Source organism: Podarcis tiliguerta (genome assembly GCF_965153285.1).
Source record: "Podarcis tiliguerta genome assembly, chromosome: 3".
In the NCBI taxonomy this organism is placed as follows: Eukaryota; Metazoa; Chordata; class Lepidosauria; order Squamata; family Lacertidae; genus Podarcis; species Podarcis tiliguerta.
Window position 1 is genome coordinate 65,147,417 of NC_139536.1, and position 24,243 is coordinate 65,171,659.

Genomic DNA, 24,243 nt, shown 5'->3' on the forward strand with positions numbered 1-24,243 from the left:
GAACCTGTGACCTTCCAGGTGTTGACTCCAACTCCCGCCAGCCTCAAACAATGATCACAGATGACTGCAGCAGTAGACCATGGATATCTGGAGCACCACAGGTTCCTCATCCCTGCTATATATGTTTCCTGCAGGAAACCCCCATTGCAGCATTAGTGTAGGTGGTGCAAACATGACTGCTACATATTGTATGAACAAAGAAGCTCTGAGGGAATGTTTGGAGACTGCCAAGCCTAAACATTGTCTTGGCACCATATCTGAAAGTGATGACCCTATGGATTCTTAATGATTTTTGAAAATAATTACCATCATCATTTGGATGTCTGTACTGGAACTAAAGAGGATTGAAATATCTTGCATTTAGACAAGTTTTAAATTTACTCTAATCATGAAGTTTTTATACAGATATGGTCGGGGGTTGATCAAAAGCACCAATATCTAGGCTTAAAAGTGTTCATCACCAAATGGACATGAATGGTTTTCATAATGCATATAACATGGATATAAAAAGCATCCTGTGGCAGAACAAAAAGAATAAATATAAACACAATTTATAATAATTATACTCAGTAATTTGTACACAAAGTTCTCTCTCTCTCTTGTGTGTTTGTGTGTGTGTCCACACACAGAATACCTCAACAGGTCTTTGAATGGGTTCTGCAACTCAAAAATAGAACTAAATACTAGATAGAACAAAGCTCCTTCAGCTTGTTTTTATTCACAGAAATAAATGTAGATATATAGCTCTTTGAAAACTATGTCATTTTTCAAAGCAGCAGTTGTTAAACGGAGGATGCTGACAGGTTAACATGCCCTTATATAAACTACATCATATATATGTCACACACAGAAAAACCCTCTTATAGGAATCATAACATTTGAACACAGAGTCTAAGAGCTGAAAGCTTAGACTGGGTCCACAAGATATTAATAAATAAATAATACGGTCATTAAATAATTCTTCTGTTACACTTACATAAAGGTTTCCTTCAGTGCTACTCTCCTACACAAAGCAATAAAAATTATTGAGGCTTTTTGTCATCATAATGTGAGTGAAAGCAAAAGAAAATCCATCATTCCTATGGAGGAAAAAGAGGGATTTATTGTGTCCTTCATGGCCATGTTTCGAGGTGAATGGATACTGGAGGGAAACAATAAAATGCTGAGTTGTTGTCCAACCATCTATGTTTAACAGCACCAACAAATAAATATATTCTCAGAAAAAGAAGCAATGGGGTACAGGATTGTAGCCTAAGACTTTTACCTGGAAGCAAGCCCAGCTGAATATAAATGGGCTTACTTATGAGTAGGTATGCATAAGATTGTACTCTAAAACAACAAGCAATTGTGTCCAGTGCTGAACATGCATAGTTCTCTTTGCACAACAGGACTCTCTCTTTCTCTCCTCTCTCTGTGTGCCCCCAAAACAGGTTCTGGAGGGTCTGCCTACGCTCTGGAGAAGATTTTGAGAGGAAAGGGAATGCAGACGAGAGGGACGACAGGAAGTTCTGTTGTACAAGCTGAGGTCTGTTGAGCAAGTGCAATTGTCTGTTGGATACAACCCTTAGCTATTTTCTCAACAATGAAATCTTATTTCCAGGTGTCACCTAATCTATGCATATTTCCTGGATTCTGTTGCTACCACTACATTCTGCTCAGCCTCTTAAGCACTGAAGTCACAGCTCTACAAAGTCATTTCCCTGCTACAGATTTATATAATTTCTGCTCCACCAAGTCCATCTGCAGTCTATTCACCTGGCTAATTTGCAACCACCCCCACCATGTAATTGTAGTAGGGTTGCCAACAGGCCAGAAAACAATTCAGTGTACCTGTCCTCCTCCTCCCCATTTCCTGAAAAGCAGAAGAGGAAAATAGCAATAAAACCCCAATAGTGCATTGTCTGATTGCTGCATGGTTTCTGACAGCAGGCCAAGCCCCCATCTATAAACCCTAAGAGAACAAATTGAATGTTGCCGTCCTTCGTATTTTTCAAAGAAAATCAAGCCAAACTTTGAAACCTATCACTCATTTTCTCCAGGTTCCAGTTTTTCTTTTTAGAAATCAATATGCCAGAACGTTGCCTTTTAGGTCAAAACTACAACAATTCTGACCTGCTTGCTTGCTTGATTTGGAGGAACTAATAAAAAATAAAAAAAATAGTTTCCTTCCCTACCATTGGCTACAAACTTTACTGTCAATTGAGAGAGGTCTCTGTGTGGTGCCCCCAGAGCAGCAAATCCAATTGTGGAAAGTTCATTAGGTGACTCTTTTTCTTCAGATGGCTAAGAAAATCCAACCAAAATCTGCTCTAGAACCAACATGAAGCCTAATTTGATCAGTCATTTAGCAGTCAGGAAAGAGCAGGGGGTTGTTTGAATGGCAGATTACTTTTTTAAATTGTCTATTTTCAGGTGTTCTAATGTATCTGAAGAACCTACTGGCTGCCCTTTGGAAACATTATGAGTTAGAAAGAAAGGAAAGAATGGAGCAATTTTCTTCACATAGTTCACAACTATTCGCCTCACGCTTTAAGCATCTAAGATCTGTGTTTATTCTCCTGTACCACAATTTAATGCATGTTTTCATACTAACTGATCAAGGCTCACCATGGTAACTGTCAGCTTAAGTGAGGAACTGCTTGGCATCCAAGTATACAGAGAACTATGCTGATAACTGACAATATTTCCAGCATTATTCTGACATGATTTTCATTGCAACTCAACATTACCTTAGACCAGAACTGCTAATTAGCCTGGCTTGAATAACAGCCATTAATGTCATCAGCATGGTTTTTTTTATGCCATTACAGGAGAACAAGCAATAGTAATTAATTGCTCATTGACAAGAGTGATGATTACTTCCCTTTCCATTCAATAGACTTGAAAAGAAAGGGGAGTTCATGGATGTATGTGTTTGATGATAGGTTGTCACTGGACAAAGACGCAGGAACCCTTTTCAAAATTATATACCTTATCATATCAAAACCCAGCAAGTAAAAGCAATGAAGGTTTACCTTAGACAAACATGAATACAAATTGAATAGCTGAGATAAAATACAGATTCTTTCCCATTGCCTATGCCAGCCTTTTACAAAATCATTTTGGGGAATAGATAGAACTATATTTACACAAAAAAAGGCTCAGAGAAAGCTACTGTAAGTGCAAACTCAGACAGCCCTTCCTTGTCCCTCCCAGGCATGAACAATACATTCTCCCATCTGTCAGCATACAAATGAAGAGCTGCAGTATTGTACCACTGTGCCTACTTTGGTTTTTGTTTTTAATCTGTTGCAGCAGATCCCAGAAATGACTTCACCAAATGACAACACTGGGAAGCTTAGCTTCTTAAAAACAAACTTGCTCTATTTTTCTAATACCTTTTCTGTGACTCAAATTTAAATTGCAGCTTTAGCATTTCTCTGGTTTTGCCTTAAGATACTTCCAAAGAGATGGAATAATAATAATTTTTAAAAGAACTTCTAGCATTTGCCTTCTGCCTTTGTGTAACATTAAATAAGCCCTTAAAGAGAGCAAGTCCCCCCCCCCAACATGTGTTTCCAAACAAAGATGTAAAAAACAATGATTCTGTCTAGAGAGTCCACCCACGATCAATTTATAACACCTGGAACATTCGCTATTTCCCCTTCCCTCATTTGAAGTGATTTTTTAAAAAGTAGTCCTATCACGTGATTTATTTACACATCCACAGCGTGCAATTCTATGCATGTTTGCTCAGAAGAAAATCCCATTGTGTTCAGTTAGGGTTGCTCCCTTAGAAGGATGGCAGCCTAAACTGGATATCCTTTTCCCTCCCCCTCCTTGTACTTTGCCTCAAATAGTTAAATATCACCTTGACACAGACATTTTAATAATGTGGCACTCTGACTATCCTTTCTCATATATATATATATATATATATATATAATCACGCAAACACCTTTTACTACACTGCTACCTTCACAGAAATCCATCCAGTGTGTTGATCTGCTAGCTCATCGCTAACCTTTGATGCTGCGACATAATGTGAGCAATAAGCCAGTAAGCTCAGCAAAACCAGGAGAAAGAGAGGGAGCACAGAACAGGCCAGGCTGCCCCCTTGTCCCAGCCATCCATGAACCAAAGCGCCATGCTGAATGCCATTCTCTAAGCAGGGGTCAGGGGTGAAGGGGAAGTATAAATGAATCTCATCAAGATGCACAGAGGTACCTGGGAATCAGTATGATGCTGGACAATTCTCAAATAACCCATCAGTCCCTGGGAATATAACTACTAAATACTGGCCCTGCGGGAGGTGCCAAGCACTCAGCACTGAGAGAGGGGAGAAGTGGGGATAGGTTATTATGCTTGTATGCAGGAAAGGGGAATATGGAAGCAGATCAGGGATGATGGAGAACTTCAGGCCCAGGGGCCAAATGTGGCCCTCCAAGCCTCTCTGTCTGGCCCTTGGGATTCTCTCCAGGCCGCACCCTTGTTCCCATGCCACACCCCTTACTGGCTATGCTTTTGTATCCTCTTTGAGTGCCCAGTTTTGTGCAGCTGGAACACTTCTTGCTCGCCTGGTTGCAGGATAGGGAAGGGTGTGCAAGTGTGTGAAGAAACAAATATCACATTCAAATTTGTTGCTCTGCCCACTTTTGCCCCTGGCCCTGCCCACCACTGGCATGTGGCCCCCGGAAGGTTGCATGGAAGGGAATGTGGCCCTTGGGCTGAAAAAGGTTCCTCAGAACTGGAAGAAAATTCTAGTATTCCCAGTAGCTAGGGTGTTGGAAGTGTGGGGCAGGGGGAGAACAGGGATCATCATGTAAGACCCTGTTCTTCACTCGGTTGTACTGACAACAGGAAGCGCCATGACACACAGAGCTTCTCCTATGCGTGTGAAATTATGGAAGTGTTAATTAACATCACAATATTTTCATGCAAGGAAGAGCTGTATGTTCTTAAAAGGATCCCTATTAAGTAATTTTTGCTTTAATTAATTAGCAGACTTCCTTGGAAATGCTCAGCGATGTGTGAAGGCCAATTACATGTAATAACATAAAAAGGGGAAAGGAAACAGGGACAGATTTTTAAACACTAGGCTTGTTAGCCATTGGGTGCATTAATAATACAGTGGTACCTCGGGTTAAAAACTTAATTCGTTCCAAGGTCCATTCTTAACCCGAAACCATTCTTAACCTGAGGCGCACTTTTGCTAATGGGGCCTCCCACTGCCAGCATACTGCCGGTGTGCGATTTCTATTCTCATCCTGGGGCAAAGTTTGCAACCCGAGGTAACTACTTCCGGGTTAGTGGAGTTTGTAACCTGAAGCGTTTGTAACCTGAGGTACCACTGTACAAACAAGAAGACCTCCTTCACTAATCCCTGAAAGTCACGGGAGCTGGGCAAGAGGGGACTTGGGAGCCCAATCCTGTGTAACGACCACTGCGACAATGTGGAACTCCTCAACATCAGATCTGTCTGACTTCATTGTCCCCTGCTCAGGCAGCAGTAAGTGCTTAAGACTTTTACACTATTTGAAAACTATTTGCTACAAACAAACAAGCTCCAGTGTGATTTTTGTTTCAACAGTAGAGCCGCCACACTTTCAATCCAGGTTACCTACAAAGTTTCAATACAATTTGATATACTTTTCTTTCTTTTTTTTGCAAAAGCACTGCTTCAGAGTCTTGTGGTAGGTTTTTACATGAAAATGCACTTTATTATAATTCCTGTGATGCAGAAGGAGACACAATGAATGAGTTTTCCCATGCTGACTCAACTCCACAAGCTCCATAGCACTGAGCCCAACACTCGACCTCTTGCATCTATTCACGTTGACATCTCGCCTTGCCCAGCACTGGTATAAGACAGCCTAGAAGAAAATGTGGCCCTCAGTCTTCACCTCTGACCAACATACCTGTTGTTTTCGAAAGAACAGGGTTCAAATCCCCACATTTGTTTATCACAACACTCAGAATCTGGCTTTCTATGCAACTCGACTACCAAAATTGATCAGATTAATGACACTGCTTACCATTCTACACCAAGAGCAAGATTTTTCTGAGCTAAGCAATGAAAATGAAGAACCATAAAACAACAAGCTGTCCTTCAAAGAAGAGCACCAAACTCTACCATTTCACTTGTATGAAATTATTTTTCAACTCATGAAATGTTTCTGGAACACAAATGTCATCCATACAACGTAATTAGGTAGAGGTGGACCAAATATTGCCTAATGACATCCAGAGGGAAATCATGTGTGTGGGTCCAGAAAGTGAGACAAGATAATAGGGCACCCTGGAGAACCCATGTATTTTCCCCTTATCTCTCACACACAACCAAGGTGCTTCTGTACCTTGCAGGAAAGAAGGTCATCAAAGAGTCACTCAGTATGCATGCCAACCATTTTTTGGAATAACAGTGCAATCCTCATTGTGCACAATCAGAAGTCCTCAACGGACCTCACTTCCAGGTTAGTGGGGTTAGAACTGCAGCTTGAGGAGCTATTGTAGACTGCTCTCCACCTAACCCCATCAGGTCACTGCTGATCAGGGACTGGCAATGTGGTGACCTCCAGACGGACTCCAACTCCCATCAGCCCCAGCCAATATGGACAGCAATCAGAGATAATGGGAGTTGTAGTGCAACGTCTGGAGTACAAAGTGTTGGCTACCTTTAAGCAGGCTGATTTGGTATACAGGTCCACTTAGTGCTAAACAGCCTGTGCTAGTCTGCTGGAGTCACCCGTCCACCCATCTCTGTGTCTTTTTTCTTTTTCTGTAAAAGCAATTAATTTACTAGAGTGCTAGGTTTTTTTCTTCCTCAGCTGCCATGTGATCTCGGCAAAGTCTTGTAAGCCAAAGCAAATACAATTCCACTGATTAAATAGCGTAGCTGTTTATCAAGACAGCAAGTATGCCATGTGTACTTATTGGTTATGCTCCCTTTTCAGTATCTCCCATCTGTACTTTTTTAACCTGCTCTGTAACTCAGATAGACCAGTTTCTGATGTGCCCGTCACATGGCAAGAAAAGGTAAGGAACCAGTTTATAAATGTTATTTTTTTCTGACTGTCACCTGAAGGTTTTCATTCAGATTCAGCAAGTGGCCTCCCAACACACTTTAGCCCATTCAGAGCAGTCATCATGAGTCCTGAATGGCTCCTTAAAATGTTTTGGTGGGTGCTGCTGAATTAATATTGCAATGTACAGGAATGCTTTAACATTCATAAATAGGAACATAAACAAAGAGATGATTTGTAGAACAACTGACAGTCCCCAAGCCAAATTCCAATATATCTCAAGGAAGTATAATACCCAAAACAAATCCACATATGAGGTGTCAGGAGAAGGGCACTGAAGGCTGCAATCCTATAGCCACTTATCTGGGAGCAAGCCACAGTAAACACAATGGGACTAACTTCTTCTGAGTAGACATGTAATGGATTGCTTTGTAAGTAAGTCTACCTCCTTAGATTAATTTTTGTTTGAAAAACCTGTGGGTTGTCTTTATCCACTCCAAGGGTGGGCATTTTCAAGGGAAGAGTAACCACAGCTCATGTGGAATGGAAGAGGAAAACAACATACATAAGAGGCAGATTTAAGTTCCAACTGAATATTTCCATTGTTTTCATGCTGTTCCTTTTGTTCTTCTGGTTGTTTCTGGGACACTATTTCCTTTCTGACTTTCCCACAATGTCATTTAAACTTATGGGCTCGGGTGATTTTGTTTCAATGTTTCTGTGGCATCATCATGTCAGAATACTATGGTGACGTCACATGGCTTACCACCACCAATCAGATTAAACAACCGGGTGGGCAAACAGGGCAAAATACAGTGGCCCCTCTTCAGGCATTCTAGCTCACTCATGCAGTGACACAGGAGCAGGAACAGGCCAAGTAGTATCCCCCCTCCTAATATCATGTGTTCTGGGAAGGCCCTCTCCCAGCATCTATGCAAACAGTGAGAACATCTGTAGATGTTTGTACATCCAGCTGTATGGTTGGGGGAGCACCTTCCCAGTAGACATCTACTCTCTATGTGTGGATGCCAGCAGACTGGCTTCTCAATTTGCATCATATTAGAGGCAGGGCTACTGAGTGCAGCCCTGCTCCTATGTTCTTCTATACAGAAGCTAGAAGACCTGAAGAATGTGCTAGAATGGGCACATTCCTGCACAGAAGCAGGAAAATGGTGCCCAGAAGAACAAATAAGTGTGTCTAAAGTTTCCAGAAATGGAAAGTGACTTTCTGCACTCAGGGGTGAGGGTGAAAAATGAGTCATTTTTGCCCCAGCCCTAAAGAAATGTGCATTTCCTCAACCAACGTGGCATTTATCTAACAGTCTTGTGTCAAGTCCAGGGACATGCGAATCCATTTCATTAGCCTGATATATACTGAGTGTAGAATCGACATGGGAGAGTGGCCTTAGATCATAACTCTACAGAAGAACGATGAAAATTCCAGCAGGCCCTGCTAAAATTGACTGCAATATCAGAGCGCATAAAAGCTCATAGAGATGGTTGCTCATTTGCTTTATAGGAGTCATAAAAACATTTCAGAGCTTGAAATGTAAGGGAATGAAAGCATTTCCTCGAGTTAAAGCAGAACCGACTGCAGTAAGAAATGAGGCAAAAAAACTCAATATTTGGATATAAAAATTCAGTTCCCTCTTAGATAAACATTTGCTTTAATGAAGATAGTTTTGCATTTATTAAATACAACATAAAGCACTTATGTACCATGATTCAATGATTTAACATTGCAAGAGAAGCACTCTAACCTATAGATAACTTTAATCAAGTATGCAGTTAATGGCTAAGAAAAAGCTCACAGCAACCTCCATTAAGCATTAAGGTATCAGCAAACTCTCAAGATACAGGGTTGAATCACACAACCATTTACCGCATAGTGGCCTCTGAAAACATTGTGCTGTGGTGCCTCTAACCACACTAATGAACTCATTTTCTGTTGCCCTCAGGCCAAGAATCACCCCACTCCTAAACATGGTAGAAAATTGAGAGAACTGGGTGTGTGGTGACAGCCAGTTTACTGTATAGCCTGAAACTACAAACAATAAGCTCTCCATGTGGTTTGCGAACTACTGAGGCCACCTCAGAACTCTATCCTGAGGACATGAAGATATGTTTTAGCCAATCTAGACATTACTTTCACCACAGCGGTCAATGTCCCAGTAGCAAGTTTCCTACCTCCCAAATAAATGCTGTGAAGCATTTATTCACCACATGAAACAGGGCCACTGTGCATTACTCAAGGCAATGGTGGCAGCTGGCAGGGCTGTGCAATACACACACACTCAACTCATGTGCTGAGCGATGCTTAGAAACAGACAAGGTGGGAAGCTTGCATAGGAATGACATTTTGCATACTGAAAGAAAGATTTTCACAATCTCAGAAATGCATCTCCATAGTCCTGAGGTGGCCGAAGCGTGGCTAGTGTAAAATTAATTCTGCAATCATTCATACAAGCATGGATATCCAGTTATGTGTTCTGTCTCTCTCCTCACAACACACCAGAAACCTAATGTAGCACATCTGTTAGGTTTGTTGGAGGGGGGGTTAATTTCAGTTTTCTTACATGTGATACATAGCAACTAGCACAACCAACTTATTCTGTGTTATTAGAAAAGATATCAGTGAAAAAACATGAGTTACAGAAGGAAGAGGCCAAAATACCATTGACTCCACTCACTGGTGGAGGAACAGGGCTGCGGAGGAGCGCACTGCTTCCAGCAGCACAATCCTGGTGGGGTGCCATCACGGCTGCCCCCCCCCCTGCGCTGGGCACCACACCTCCACAGGCGGCACGCCACATCCCCAGAATGCGTGTCACGCCCCCAGAACATGTGTTACGCCCCTGCGGGTGGCATGCCACACCCCCAGGATGCACGCCAGCCACGCCCCCGCCTGTTCTCCACACACCCCGCCAGAGCTTGAAGCTCTGCCACTGACTCCACCTCCCTGCATTTAGATGCTCTTCCCCACCCGCAAGAGGTCAACTGCTGCAATCCAGACTAGTATGTGCCCCAGGTAAAGGTGAGACAGACGCAACACAGAGGGAAGACTCCAAACAAGTTCATAGGGAATGAACTTATACTCCACATTTGGGAATCCCAAAGTTAATACCACTATTGAAGAGGAACTTGCTTTGGCTGGACAACGCACAACATCCATCAGGAATCCAACTCTGCCTCCTTTGGGAGTTTTTGTTATTCCTCTTCCCTCAATAATAATTTAGAGCTGATTGATTTGAGGCAACCATCAAATATGAGACTCAGTTTCTCAGCCATAAAATAAACAACCACTTCATTATTCTTCAGTTAGGTCACAAATTGAGAGAAATGGATATATAGCCTAACATTTCAATTACTGGGTTGTTTGAATTTATATTCTTCTTGTTCTGTTTTTAGCATGGAACCACACCAACTGGGGGCAGGGGGTTGGGGTGAGGAGGAGGGAAGATTAGGAGATATACGAGTAATGCTTTAAAAAAGTTTTTTACCTGAAGGCCTTCTATGGCTAATCGAAGCATACTTGGTGTCAGTTTAGAAGCCTGTTTGAAAGTGAAGTTGCTCCAGTCTATAATCAAAACAAATCCATTTACTTGAAGTTCAGGATCCTCAATCATGGCTTCTAAGGAAAGAAGTATGGCACGCAAAATATCCACCAGTGTGTACCTGCCAACAAAGACAAGATCGTATTAAGCTAGCTAACAATATTCCGATGCTAGAAGAAAAGATATTATTTGCAATCTGCTGTCAAAGTATCCCGTTTGCACATGATAAAGTATGGTAATGACAGTTTCACTATATGTGATCAGATAAATATACAAACCTTTAAGATTGGGATGACACTGCAAAACAGCAGTATTTGTATGAAACATGAAACTATGTGGCTAAGTCTCAATGAGTCCGAGTGGTCAGGTTTGTACACTCCCACCCCCCTTCTTAGTTTATAGTTTCAGTTTTAAAGAGTCTGATCTTAGTTTTACTTGGCTTGCAACAAACTTTGCCTAGCTTAATAATAGCCCAAGCTTTGAAGTTGGCTTCTTGTAAACTGGCTAGAATATACTGTATTTTAAATTAGGATTCCTGGCTGGTACATAACACTAAGGCAAGAATTTTTAAATATGAAACTAAACTTAGCATAATTCCTTACTCCAGTTTCAGAGGAGGCAGAGGGGGAAGAGAGGGAAGAGTTTGCAAGCCCAACACTTTGTTCAGGCTCACTGAGCCTCATCCACATAGGAAGGTGTTTACACCTAGTCAGACCATTGGCCTAGCTTAGTACAGTGGTACCTCAGGTTAAGTACTTACCGTGTTTTTCGCTCTATAAGACGCACCAGACCACAAGACACACCTAGTTTTTGGAGGAGGAAAACAAGAAAAAAATATTCTGAATCTCAGAAGCCAGAACAGCAAGAGAGATCGCTGCGCAGTGAAAGCAGCAATCCCTCTTGCTGTTCTGGCTTCTGGGATAGCTGCGCAGCCTGCATTCGCTCCATAAGACGCACACACATTTCCCCTTACTTTTTAGGAGGGAAAAGGTGAGTCTTATAGAGCAAAAAATACGGTAATTCGTTCCGTTCTTAACCTGAAACTGTTCTTAACCTGAAGCACCACTGTAGCTAATGGGGCCTCCTGCTGCCACTGCGCCGCTGCTGCATGATTTCTGTTCTCATCCTGAAGCAAAGTTCTTAACCCGAGGTAATATTTCTGGGTTAGCAGAGTCTGTAACCTGAAGCGTATGTAACCTGAAGAATATGTAACCCGAGGTACCACTGTACTAGGTTCAAGGGTCTGGCAACCAGGGCCCCCAGGATGCAGTTGGACTTCGCTCCCATCAGCCACAGCCAGCTGGCCAACTATCAGGGATGGTGCAAACAATATCCAGAGGTTTCCCATCCCTTTCTCATCTGTACTGACTGGCAGTGGCTCTCAAGGATTTGGGGAAGTAATCTTTCCCAACCTACTTGGAGATGCCAGGGATTGAATCTGGAATTCTTTGCATGCAAAGTGTATGCGCTACCACTGAGCTATGTTCCTTCAGCATGTTTCTCTATGCCTCTCCATGATTTACCTACTGTGGAATCTTCATTAGCTAGCTAACAATACTGGCTGCAGTATTGAGAGAGTAGCAATACTGGCTGCAGTCCTGCTCCCTGTTGAGTTGCTTAAAGCTCATGGAAGTCAATTGGATTCTTGAAGCGTAACTGTTTTCAGGTTTGCAGCCATTAACTTTAAAAAGAACAGAGCATTAAAAGAACCTGTTCATCCAGAAAGACCTATTAAAAGTACTTAAAAATAGCAGTCAATATGCAATCTCTGTGGGATACCTTGGTTTTCTTAAGTGGCCTTCTCCTTGCCTTACGTGGCATTGAGATAAGGAAGCTTCATTTTGCACCACCACTGATGAATAATAATATCCACTACAGGACACAATTTAAGGCAGCATTTTTTTATTAAAAAAAAATAGCTCAGTGATAAACCAGGGCCAAAGCTATGTTTGAAGAGGCATGAGCAAAATGCCCTCTGTGTCTCCCTTCTCATGTTGCTGGATCCCTCAGGCATATCTGAAAATGGATGGGCAGTCGCAAGGATGATTGAGAGCTGGCATTTAAATTTCTAGCAATGCTCCGAAGTGCCCAACATAATGTTAGTCCAGAATGTCCTGGGAAGTGTAAATGGCAGCCGACAAACCCAGCAACTGGTGTTAGCATACCAGGTCTTGATTCCGGGCTTGGCTAAGACATCCGAACCATTAGCCCCATGATTCATTGTAGGAATCACAAATTGTAAGCTTTTGTTTTCAAAGCGGCAGCATCAAGCAAATTATGATGAAAGACATCTGCATTGAAGTCTTCCCACAGAAGGAACTATTTGCATAAATTCACCCTAGACTTGCAATATCCAACATTTCACCTCATCCTTATCGTTATTTATGTTGACAGCACAGTAAGGCGGATGAATGTAAACTTGAAGTTCCATCACAGGCTCGTGACAGATTACATTAACGTATTCTCCTGAGTGATGAAACACAACACATGCTCCATTCTGAAATAGACCTTAAGGACTTAAATGTTATGTTTGAAGTAGAGCTGAAACGAAGTTTTTCTCAAATTTGAAATTTGCCAACATTTTAGAGTTTGAATTCTGAAAAATTCCCAAGTGCTCTGTTCTGAGGGACACTTAAATTTGCAATCCTGTAAATCTCTTTGAAGGAAATGTAGTGCTTTTACAACTACCACCACATCAAAAACTATCCATGAGAGGACTGTTTGTGGAGCAGGGAGGACTGGGTCAACATGCATTCAGATTTCTGTGTACAAACTGAGTTTGGAGAATATGCTTCAGGATCCCCCAGCCCCAGAGTTTGTTTCAGAGCTAAATCAAACTTGCTGACTTAGGGAGTGCCTATAAAATATTTACCCAATCCATTTCAATGACTTATCAAGTGATTAAAAGTAAGCAGTAGACTCCCTGGAAAAGACCCTGATGTTGGGAAAGATGGAGGGCACAAGGAGAAGGGGACGACAGAGGATGAGATGGTTGGACAGTGTTCTCGAAGCTACAAACATGAGTCTGACCAAACTGCGGGAGGCAGTGGAAGACAGGAGTGCCCGGCGTGCTCTGGTCCATGGGGTCACGAAGAGTCGGACACGACTAAACGACTAAACAACAACAACAACAACAACAGTATGTATGTTGCCACATATGAAGTTATGTGTAATTTCCCAAAGGCCACTGTAGGGTGTCTGTAAGTCAAAATTAGACGCAATTTAAGTAAGAGTAACCTCTTCCTTCTCCATCTTCAAGTTTTCTCAAATAAATAGCAAAGGATGTCAAGAGCTGAAAAAGCTAGTTGCCTTTCAGTAACATAGAGAAAATTTGCATTAGCATGCCAGTAAATTAAATTCTGTTTTATATCCAGCTGCCTTCACTGAAACTTAGTTTTCTTATAGTGTCTCATGGGTCACATTTATGTACTCAGTAGTGTGTAACTAATTTCTAAAGATAATCTGAGATCCATGATTAATTTAACTATGCTTAATGCCCCCTATTTATGCATGCTGTTAGAAAACCACTGTTTATCCCATTTCTAAAATGTTGTATGCCTTAAGAAAAGAGACACAATTACGCATCTGTAAAGTGGTTGTAGCACTTGTGTGCTATAAGCAAAATTAACTCTTACCATTGCCAACTCTCAAAACATATTTAAAAGTAAATGCACATACTGAGGCTGCAATCTTATGCACACTTACCTGAAAGTAATCCCCAACATGAACAAAATGGGCTTTCTTCTGAGCAAAGATATATAGGATTGTGCTATTGTTATTTTCACACTGATACAGCATGGGGTTGTACCAATGTAAATGATAAACTATTGACAGAGTAGAATTTCCTTTTGGAAAGGCTTAATTTACAAATTATGCTTCAGCAGGTTTTAACCAGGGCTGTGCCTATTTCATGGTTATGTGCAATTGCAGGAAAAGCTCAAAACTGACACTACAGAATCCAGCATCCTGATGATCTCATCTTTACCTTTTTAATTAACCCCCCCCCCCATTACCTTGTGATGGTGGCAGTGTTTAACATCAACTCCTGGGTGTAACTGCCTCCCTCCCAAAGTGTAAGTGCTTATAAGCAAATATGGCTTCCTTGTGTTTCTGTTTCTGCTGTCATTTTGACAAGATATGTATTGTTCCCTCTGCTCTATGTACAATCATTTGTATTACATGTATTAATTTGATAAATGGAAGGGTTTGAATGAAAATTCAGAACTAGGTTAGTATGATTTATTTTCTACTACACTTCACCTCATGCCTCCTACCGTCTCAGTTCAGTTCCTGCATCTGATTAATACAGCTGTTGTCAATGAAAACCTATGCCATAATAAGGCCTATTTTGTTGTTTTACTGTTCCTGATAAAGATGGAGCCAAACACTAATTCTGTTCCCTTCTCCATCCATTCAGTATATACATGAGAGAATGAGCAAACAAGAACAATCACAGCACAGAACATGTAACTCAAGGTTGTTAATGCCTAGTAATTCCTGCCCTCCAAAACCTTGGGCAAAGGACTTTGCCAGACCTGATAGCCAATACCCTTTTAATTGTAGAGGAGGAGTAGGAAACCTGTGACGCTACAGATGTTGTTTGACTCCAGTGTCCATCAACCCAAAACAGCGTGGCCACTTGTCAGGGATGATGGGAGTTTAGTACAGCAACATTTAGAGGGTCACAGATTCCCCATCACTGCCCTAAAGCATATCCATCCCCAGCACATCAGAGATTCCAGTGGGTTAAACCAGGCTGGTCCCTTGCTCACACACACCAGACAATGGAAACGGACCATTCTGGGCCAGGAAGTCTGCATGCTCTGGAGACTTGATGGAGCCTTGCAGGATTTTATGAGAATAAAGGGGATGAATATTCAATTTCCTGCTACAAGATATTTTTAGGACTACTCTGCTTTTGCATTTGCATTATCATTTCACTACATTTTAAGCAACTGATGTTCATTGCCTTGAAAGGCATCTGATAAATTTTAGGATAAATAGATTTACTGGCAGGAGTCATGGAGTTTGCCTCCGAGATAAAGTCCTTGCTTTTCCAAGGTACCTGCAAGAGGGTTGGATCAAGTGCATAGGGTGCTCCTTGTGGGCTCAATAACATTGTGACAGAGTGCTTAATCAGCATGTGTGCAGCACTTATCTCAGCTGAGTTCCATCAACTTCCACTGAACCAAGCTGGTAGAATAACAAGTCAGAGTTCAAATTTTCTGTCCCACTATGCTTGGCTCCCACATTTCATTGGTATCATCTGAAATTATATATCACAATGGGTAATTTCCATCATGCAGACACCAAGAGAAGTGGAATGTTGTCTTAGGAAATACCTCTATCTTCTGGGCAACCCATGTTGATGCAGAAATTCAGGCTTTGCTGCTACAACATGGAAGATGACCAGAGGGAAACACTATAAAAATTACCTCCAAACTGGGGCAAATTCTGAATAATTATGGGTTGAATAGTGTAGGACCAGGACCTGAGAGACTATGGTTGACATGCAAATGAGCACTCCTGAACGTCATCCTCTGTTTGTGTCCCAGCTGACTGCTTATTTCACAGAAGCAGGCAAAACTGCATTGGATAACTATGTTAGTGACAGGACAAACGGCCAACACTTTTGCTCCTTTACAGGCATCACAGCTCTTGTCACAGAAAGGTATTAAAGGTGGTATATCAAGACCATCCCTCTTCCCCTACTGAGCAGGATCTCTACAATGCCTTAGTCAACAGCCCTCCAAGTGAAGGATCCAAGATAAAAGAATAAGTTTCCATTCATCGTTCCCCTCTCCAACATTTTATGGCCCAATGCAAATGTGAACCTAAGAATGTTGGTTCTCCCTGTCTCTGAGCTCTATGTTTGGAAAGAATTTGAAGGACACCTATCAAACCACCCCACTGTGACAGGACATCTGGATCATCAAAATTGCAATTTGCCACACGGAGAACCCAGGACAAAACAAGATGCCTTACACCCAGCATTCTGCTGGCTGGGAAAGGAATATTAACATCATTTCATCACTGGGGCCAAACGGGATTTCAGTTTGCTATGATGAGGTGACATTTCTAGATTGCAGCACGATGGTAAATTCAGGCGAGTGTCTCATCTGACCCCAGCTGCCCACAACCAAAACTCTTATGTTTACCTGCTTTGGTCCCAGTTGGCAGCAAACAGAACCAGGATCTTCCTGCCGTAGTGATCAAGGTTAGCCAGTCCTCCTGGGAAGCCATCCTTGAGTGCCTGCTTGATGCCTGGGTCCGTGGCTTTGAAGCTCTTGAACATATCGAGGTTCTGCTGGCGGTACTCAAAGTACTGGGCCAACAAGCGAAACGCCTCGAAATGCTGGAACTTCCTGGCCCGAAGGAAGCGGAGAATGAAGGCGTCGTCCGTGCGGAGAAAGCCAATGTCTGGCCGGGTGATGACCATGTCCCGCACCTCCTGGATGTCCTGGTGCAGGGTGTCCGGGTTTTCGTTCAGTTCCAGCCGGGCTTTCTCCAGCGTCTTTGGGGACAGGCCTGCCTGCAAATGAGTCATTGTGCCACTCCGTCCAATACTCCTCTTAAGTAAAAAGGGAGACAGACCCTAATGCCACAAAGTCTGTTCTTCTTTCCAAAAAAAAGAGAGAGGGGAGTTTCTTATTTCCCTTTCCAGAACCGACAAGTTTGGTGCTCCTTTGCCTCACAGCATGAATCTCTCCGAAGCAAATACCCTGATGTCGCCCAGTGTGCACAACCCGCTCAGCTCCTGTTTCCCCTTTCCATCTCACGGTGGCCCGTTCACAGTGACTCCACTCAGCTGCTGCTTTTCTTCCTCGCCCTCAAATTCCCACCCTTCCCACACCCACTAACAGCTCAAAGCTGCAGTATAACTATACCTTGCATATAACCGAACCCCCAATTGCTATCCTTCCACTGCAATTGCTTGTTGATTGACAGAAATAATGGCTTTGGCACGGCCCAAGTAGATGGAGCTGGTATTCTTTCTAGCCTGGCTCCGGCAATGGTGCTCCCTGCCTCCCTCCCACACAATATTGTCCTTTGGGTTAACTAGTCATGTTGGCTGGATCACCAGGTTCCCTGATCAGCAGGTACTGTTAAAGCAACATGATGGCAGAGAGGAAGGCCAAACAGCCGCTGTACAGTGACTTTCCCCAAGCTGGGGGCGATCAGTACTGGATATCTCTCTCCTCCCCCTCCCCCCACCACCCCTGTCTTCAGATATTCCCACCTCACTCCTCTGTGCAAACCAGTGATCTCACCCTTGGTACTGGTGCAATGGAGATAGCAAGAAGAGCTGTATCAATAAATCAGGTGGCAATGCAATGTTTCCACCAGGGACTTCCTCCTCCCGCAAAATAAGAAACTCAGATCCTCGTGGATTTAGAAGTCAGTGCGTGACAGGGTGCTAAGGGCATGCAACTGGTCCGCTGAAGGGTGCTTCTTTAAAAAAATAAAAATAAAAACCCGAGGTTCTTATTTGCACCCCCACCCCACCCCTTTTAGCCCATGGAGCTTGGGATGGATTCGCCCTCCCCCCCACCCACCCCAGTTCCCCTCCTACGTACACAGTGATCTCATCCACTACCAGCAAGACTGTCGCATGTCCCTCTCGCTCGCTCCCAGGTCTTCTCAGGAAGGGGGTAAAAATATCCTCCAGGTCCTTTCCTCCCCACCACCCGCCCCGCTCCCCGCGAGGACAGACAGAGTCGCAGGACCAGAGAGGATTCAGTCGCCTCGCAACAGAACAGCCATCCGCCAGGAGAAAGGCATCCGGGGCGAAAAGGGAACAGCCAAGTAATCCGCACCAGCAAAGCAGGCTGCAAAGCCACACAAGGCAATGCGGCACCTTCCGGCATCCATCAGCTACGGCAGCTCCCTGCGATGGGAAGCAGTGGCGAGGAGCGCGGTCAGACGAGCCAAGGACATGCCCATGTGGGTCTCCTGCTCCTCCTCGCCCTCCTGCCCAGATGCCGGCGCCGTCTGGCCGCAGAGGCGGGCAGCGATCCTCTTCGGAGGGGCCGATTTGCTGCCGCTGGGAAAGATGGAGCTGCCGCCTCTTTGTGCTCCTCTGGCGTGAGCCAGCCGGTTGCTTCGGCGGCTGTTTGGCTCTGCCTGGCGCTCGGTGCGCCGCTTCGCGAGCAGGTCGACGTCAATCAAGGCTCCCTGGGCGGCAGCCGGCGCTGCTGCTGCTGCTGTCGCCGCGGCAAGTGGCTCCCGATGCAGCCCCCGCCCCCCGCGCGCGCATTGTTATTACCCAGCACGACCCTTCCTCTCGCTCGCTAGTCTTCGGTTTTGTTGGCCGGGAGGAGAAAGCTGAAGGAAGAGCGCGGGGAGGAGGGGCGTTTTCCCAAGAAGAGCCCAGCCCCACCAGCCGCCCCGCATCGTGCCTCGCTCTCGCCACCTGCTCCGCCAACCCTCCCCGATCTACGCTCGGAATCGGGAACGTAGAGCCAGATCACAAACATACGCACCCGAAAAAGAAAGCCCTTTGCCCCCCCAATGCGCCTTGCCTGTTGCGCTTTTGTGCGCAAAGTGGCGCAGGATGAGTTGCTTTGGGGCGCTCCTAGGGCCCGAGGCCTTACAGGATTGGGGCTAAAGGCAAGGCAGTTTGGAGCCGCCGAAAGCAAGGTGGTGGTGCTAGCCGGTCAATAACAGCCTCAATTATTGGATAGATTATTCGTACCTATGTAGGCCAAAGGACCCCGAGCGCAAGGGCAGGAAAATGGGCTCAATGCTATATAGGAAGTACTGTAGTGGGAAGTGCCTGGAAGTGTTTCTTGGTTCTCTAGGCCAGGCACATATTTAGGCTTGTCCCCTAAATGTGCCTGGTCAGTTAGAGTATTAAAGTATGGCACCTCCTTCCCAAAGGCCAGAAAGCTTCTATCCGGCTTAGGGAGGGAGGCACAATGCTCACACATGCGATGCCAGGACATCATGGTGTCACAACAGCACCCACCACATCACATCATGGGGGACTGGGGGGGGGGAGTTGCTTTTTGTTGTTGTTTAGCCATTTAGTCGTGTCCGACTCTTCATGACCCCATGGACCAGAGCACACCAGGCATTCCTGTCTTCCACTGCCTCCCGCAGTTTGGTCAAACTCATGCTGGTAGCTTCGAGAACTCTGTCCAACCATCTTGTCCTCTGTCGTCCCCTTCTCCTTGGGCCCTCCATCTTTCCCAACATCAGGGTCTTTTCCAGGGAGTCTTCTCTTCTCATGAGGTGGCCAAAGTATTGGAGCCTCAGCTTCAGGATCTGTCCTTCCAGTGAGCACTCAGGGCTGATTTCCTTAAGAATGGATAGGTTTGATCTTCTTGCAGTCCATGGGACTCTCAAGAGTCTCCTCCAGCACCATAATTCAAAAGCATCAATTCTTCAGCGATCAGTCTTCTTTATGGTCCAGCTCTCACTTCCATACACAGAGGAGTTGCTTACAAGGTGTCAAATCACAGCTAAATATGTGATGTCCAACCGTATGGTGATCATAGTTTGACACGTGCAGTTCAGTCTCCACTTGAGGGGAAAATCTAGATGATGCTATAGTTGCCCTTGACTCTGTGCGTGATAATCGTTGCATAGATCTTTGTATACTGAAAAAGTGGCTTTATATCCTATAAACATGACTGCCATAGCCAAACCAATAACTGGAAATTGACCTAAAGTGGTGTGTATTCTCCCATGGATTTATCTTCCCTATAAGAAAATGTTTTCAGTAGTGCTTCCATCTGATTAAATAAGGTTTTGCTTCAATAACTTCCAGTAATATGTGATAAATGGTAAGGGAGGGATCAGGCTATTGGTTCGATCATAAAAAGGTGAGCGGCGGTTGACAGCAGATGAGGCGACTCTCATCTGTATTCTTTGAATCATTCTTACCATGTCATATTTTTTTGGCAGCAAAAAGACATCTTTTGAAATGGCATACTCAAAGCTGGTAGACACCAGTGGCTACTAGTCACAATGGCTGTGTTCTGCTGCCACAGCTGAACTCAGTTCCTTCTGGCAGGCTTCCCACTGACATCTGGTTGACCTTTGTGAGAACAGGATGCTGGACTAGATGGACTATTGGCCTGATGCAGCAAGGCTCTTCTTACTTTCTTACAATAATATTGGCATGGTTGTTCCAGATTTCACTCATTTATCCCATGTTAGTTATCTGCCAATAATTCTTACAGGGAAGAAGTATCACACTCCAGGGCACTCACTGTAGGGTCAAAATCTGCCCATCCTTGGCAATAGAAGAGTTTGGATTTGATATCCCGCCTTTCACTCCCTTTAAGGAGTCTCAAAGCGGCTAACATTCTCCTTTCCCTTCCTCCCCCACAACAAACACTCTGTGAGGTGAGTGGGGCTGAGAGACTTCAAAGAAGTGTGACTGGCCCAAGGTCACCCAGCAGCTGCAGGTGGAGGAGCGGAGACGCGAACCCGGTTCCCCAGATTACGAGACTACCGCTCTTAACCACTACACCACACTGGCCTCCAGTGAGGTACACCTGACAAGGTACCAGAAAGTGTTTCTGTGCATAGGAGATGCATCTCACCTAAGGGGTTCTTCACAGTATTCACATCTTTCTACTCCATAAATCCCTGTGATTGTATACTGTATATACCCAATGTTCTTCTCTTACATGGATATATGGCTGCTAAACCAAGACTTTGTGTGGTACACAAAGAAGACTGAGGGCTTGTTGCAGGAGGATGTTTCCAGGCAGATGTTTATTGTGGGATGGGTGCTCTTCACACATGCATATTTTTCAAAGCATCCATGTGGGATTGTTAGTACCGACAGGATTTTCCCCAGGAAAAATCCAATAATTTGAAGAATACATTTTGCTAACAACCTGTATCTATAGAAATGCTATATTGTCTACAAATAAGAAGTGTGTGGGGGGGGTGGGTGTGTGTGATGAATCTGCGCCTTCTGAAACCCCTATATCGTGGGATAAGACAACAAATAGGTTTTTCAATCTGGACACATGTTAGTTCTGTATCAAAGGAAATAGTCTCCAGTAAATATGTATCTCCAAATGTCACCAGGTTTCTCTGACCTTTACATGTGCATCTGCAATTTAATTCAGATGCAGCTGCCTGTCATTTCTGTGTCTGGTGGCCAAGATGCTAAACTGTTTCATGATATTTAACTCTGTCCCTTGAAATATGAAGCTATAAACAGGGAGTCTCAGCATATCATTTTGATTAATCACTTGGATGAGTTTCATAGCAAAAATTCACTTATGGAATATTTATTCCTTTTCCCCCTCTAAGACAGATCCCAAAGCTCCTCCAAATGCACTGTATGTGCATAGAAAAGCTCTAGATGGAATTAAGAAACCAAAGAATATGCCAGTCTTTATGTGATATTCTCAAGGACTTTCATTAAATTATAGAACTGAAGCACTGTAAACATTACTTGATTTGCTGATTTGGCATGCATGGCCAAAAAAAAGGAGGAATAGAAGTGATATATAATTTTAATTTCTGTTTGCAAGACTCCCACACGCACACACACACACACACACACACACATTCAGAAACTGATTTCTTAAGGTTGATTCTTTTATATGTGCAAACATTCTTATTATGTTATTCTGAACCTCAAGAATAAGTTGGCTGCATGTGATGACTCAGTCTGACTAGATGATTTGTACAATTTGTTTGGCTATATTTCCACTCAGAATTATATTTGCTGCTGCATCTCTTCACTCAGAGCAGTGCTGCTATGACACTGATAACTTGGTTGTTTTGGAGTCAGAATCATCTCCTGCAGTTCTCTAACCACCCAGAAATATGAAAATCAACTGATCAAGTTAATCATCAAGTTTAAGAATTGCAAGACAGTTTTGTCTCTGAACATTATAAAATTATAAACAGCAAGTTCTTCTGTTATGAGAAAGAAAAAATTGTCTACCATGCTTAATTTTGTACACCTCTGTGATAACTCCTCTTAAGCTAACTATACAAGGTGTATACCATGCAGCTGGTTTTCATCTTTACTTAATTACACGCGTAGGAAGAGGGATTGTTAATGGGACTGCAGCACATGGGGAGAGGGCGGTTAGCCATGATCCTCATTCCCCCCTCCAGCACAAATAAAAAAATTCCCCCTGCATGGCTATGAGACTACCAGGCTGGCAAATGCCATTCTGTAAGTTTGGTGATTTTAGCTTTAAAATCCTTATTGGCCAGTAGTGATGTATGGAAGTGAGAGCTGGACCATAAAGAAGGCTGATCGCCGAAGAATTGAGATGCTTTTGAATTATGGTGCTGGAGGAGACTCTTGAGAGTCCCATGGACTGCAAGAAGATCAAACCTATCCATTCTTAAGGAAATCAGCCCTGAGTGCTCACTCGAAGGACAGATCGTGAAGCTGAGGCTCCAGTACTTTGGCCACCTCGTGAGAAGAGAAGACTCCCTGGGAAAGACCCTGATGTTGGGAAAGATTGAGGGCACAAGGAGAAGGGGACGACAGAGGACGAGATGGTTGGACAGTGTTCTTGAAGTTACAAACATGAGTCTGACCAAACTGCAGGAGGCAGTGGAAGACAGAAGTGCCTGGCGTGCTCTGGTCCATGGGGTCACGAAGAGTCGGACATGACTAAACAACAACAGCAACCTAAAATCCATGGGCCTAATTCCATATTAACAAAGTTGGTGAAGCTTCCACTGAATAACAGCAAATATCACAGTCCAAATATTACACAAGGAAAGCGGGAATAAAAACACAGTGTGTGTTAAACAAAGAAGGAAATGTTCATTCGTTGCAGTTAGCTTGGAAATGAATGCTCTCAGGCAGCTGTTTTGGACTACAAGTCCCACCGCAGTCAACCTTTAGCTGCAGCTGGTGGAAGTTGAGGCTCAGCACCATCTACAGTTTGCTATGGGGCTGGAGGCTGCTCTAGGGTAGAAGAGGCTTTCAGAGAGGTTAATTGGGAATTCCCTCCCCCCCTCTAGTAATACAGTATTGACATCTTGCTGAAAGGCACAATGAGAAACTATTGAACTTTGCAGTTGTGGAAAGTGAAACTGAAAACTAAAGCTCTATCAATATTTGATTTATGTTTTGCGCTGCTGGTGAGGAAAGTGCGCCAGAGGTGCCCCTATGCCTGTTGGCTTCTCTATTATTCATTGCGATGCATCACCAGTAAACACATGGAAAAATATTGTTTGAGAGGATGCTCGTTTATGCCGACAGGTCTAGACATATTGGGGGTTGTGCAATGCAGGGGTCAGCAAACTTTTTCAGCAGGGGGCTGGTCTACTGTCCCTTATACCTTGTGGGGGGCTGGACTATATGCGGGGGGGAATGAATGAATTCCTATGCCCCACAAATAACCCAGAGATGCATTTTAAATAAAAGAACACATTCTACTCATGTAAAAACACGCTGATTCTTGGACCGTCCGCAGTCCGGATTTAGAAGGTGATTCAGCCGGATCCGGCCCCCAGGCCTTAGTTTGCCTACCCATGGTATATAGGGGCAAGCTTGGCTTTGCGAAGTGGTTCCTGGCTTAGTGGGGGGTCTGCAGAACACCAGGTGGTGGTTCTCCATAGAGTAGGGGAGGGCTGAGGCTCAGTGGTAGGGCATCTGCTTTGCATGCAGAAATTCCCAGCTTCAATCCCCAGCGTCTCCAGGAGGACTGAGACCCCAGTCTGAAACCCCAAAGATGTGCTGCCTG

At 43.9% G+C, this 24,243-nt stretch overlaps 1 protein-coding gene across 1 annotated transcript in view; it reads right to left on the reverse strand.

Moving 5' to 3' along the window:
• CLVS2 (clavesin 2) overlaps nucleotides 1-18,100 on the reverse strand; it is a 34,647-nt gene extending 16,547 nt beyond the window's left edge. The window contains exons 1-2 of the mRNA XM_083435110.1: nucleotides 16,714-18,100; nucleotides 10,502-10,676 (exon numbers count right to left, since the gene is read on the reverse strand). Of these exons, the coding sequence (XP_083291236.1) occupies nucleotides 10,502-10,676; nucleotides 16,714-17,102 (564 nt within the window). The 5' untranslated portion in view covers nucleotides 17,103-18,100. The remainder of the gene's footprint in view (nucleotides 1-10,501; nucleotides 10,677-16,713) is intronic.
• Nucleotides 18,101-24,243: the final 6,143 nt, after the last annotated feature.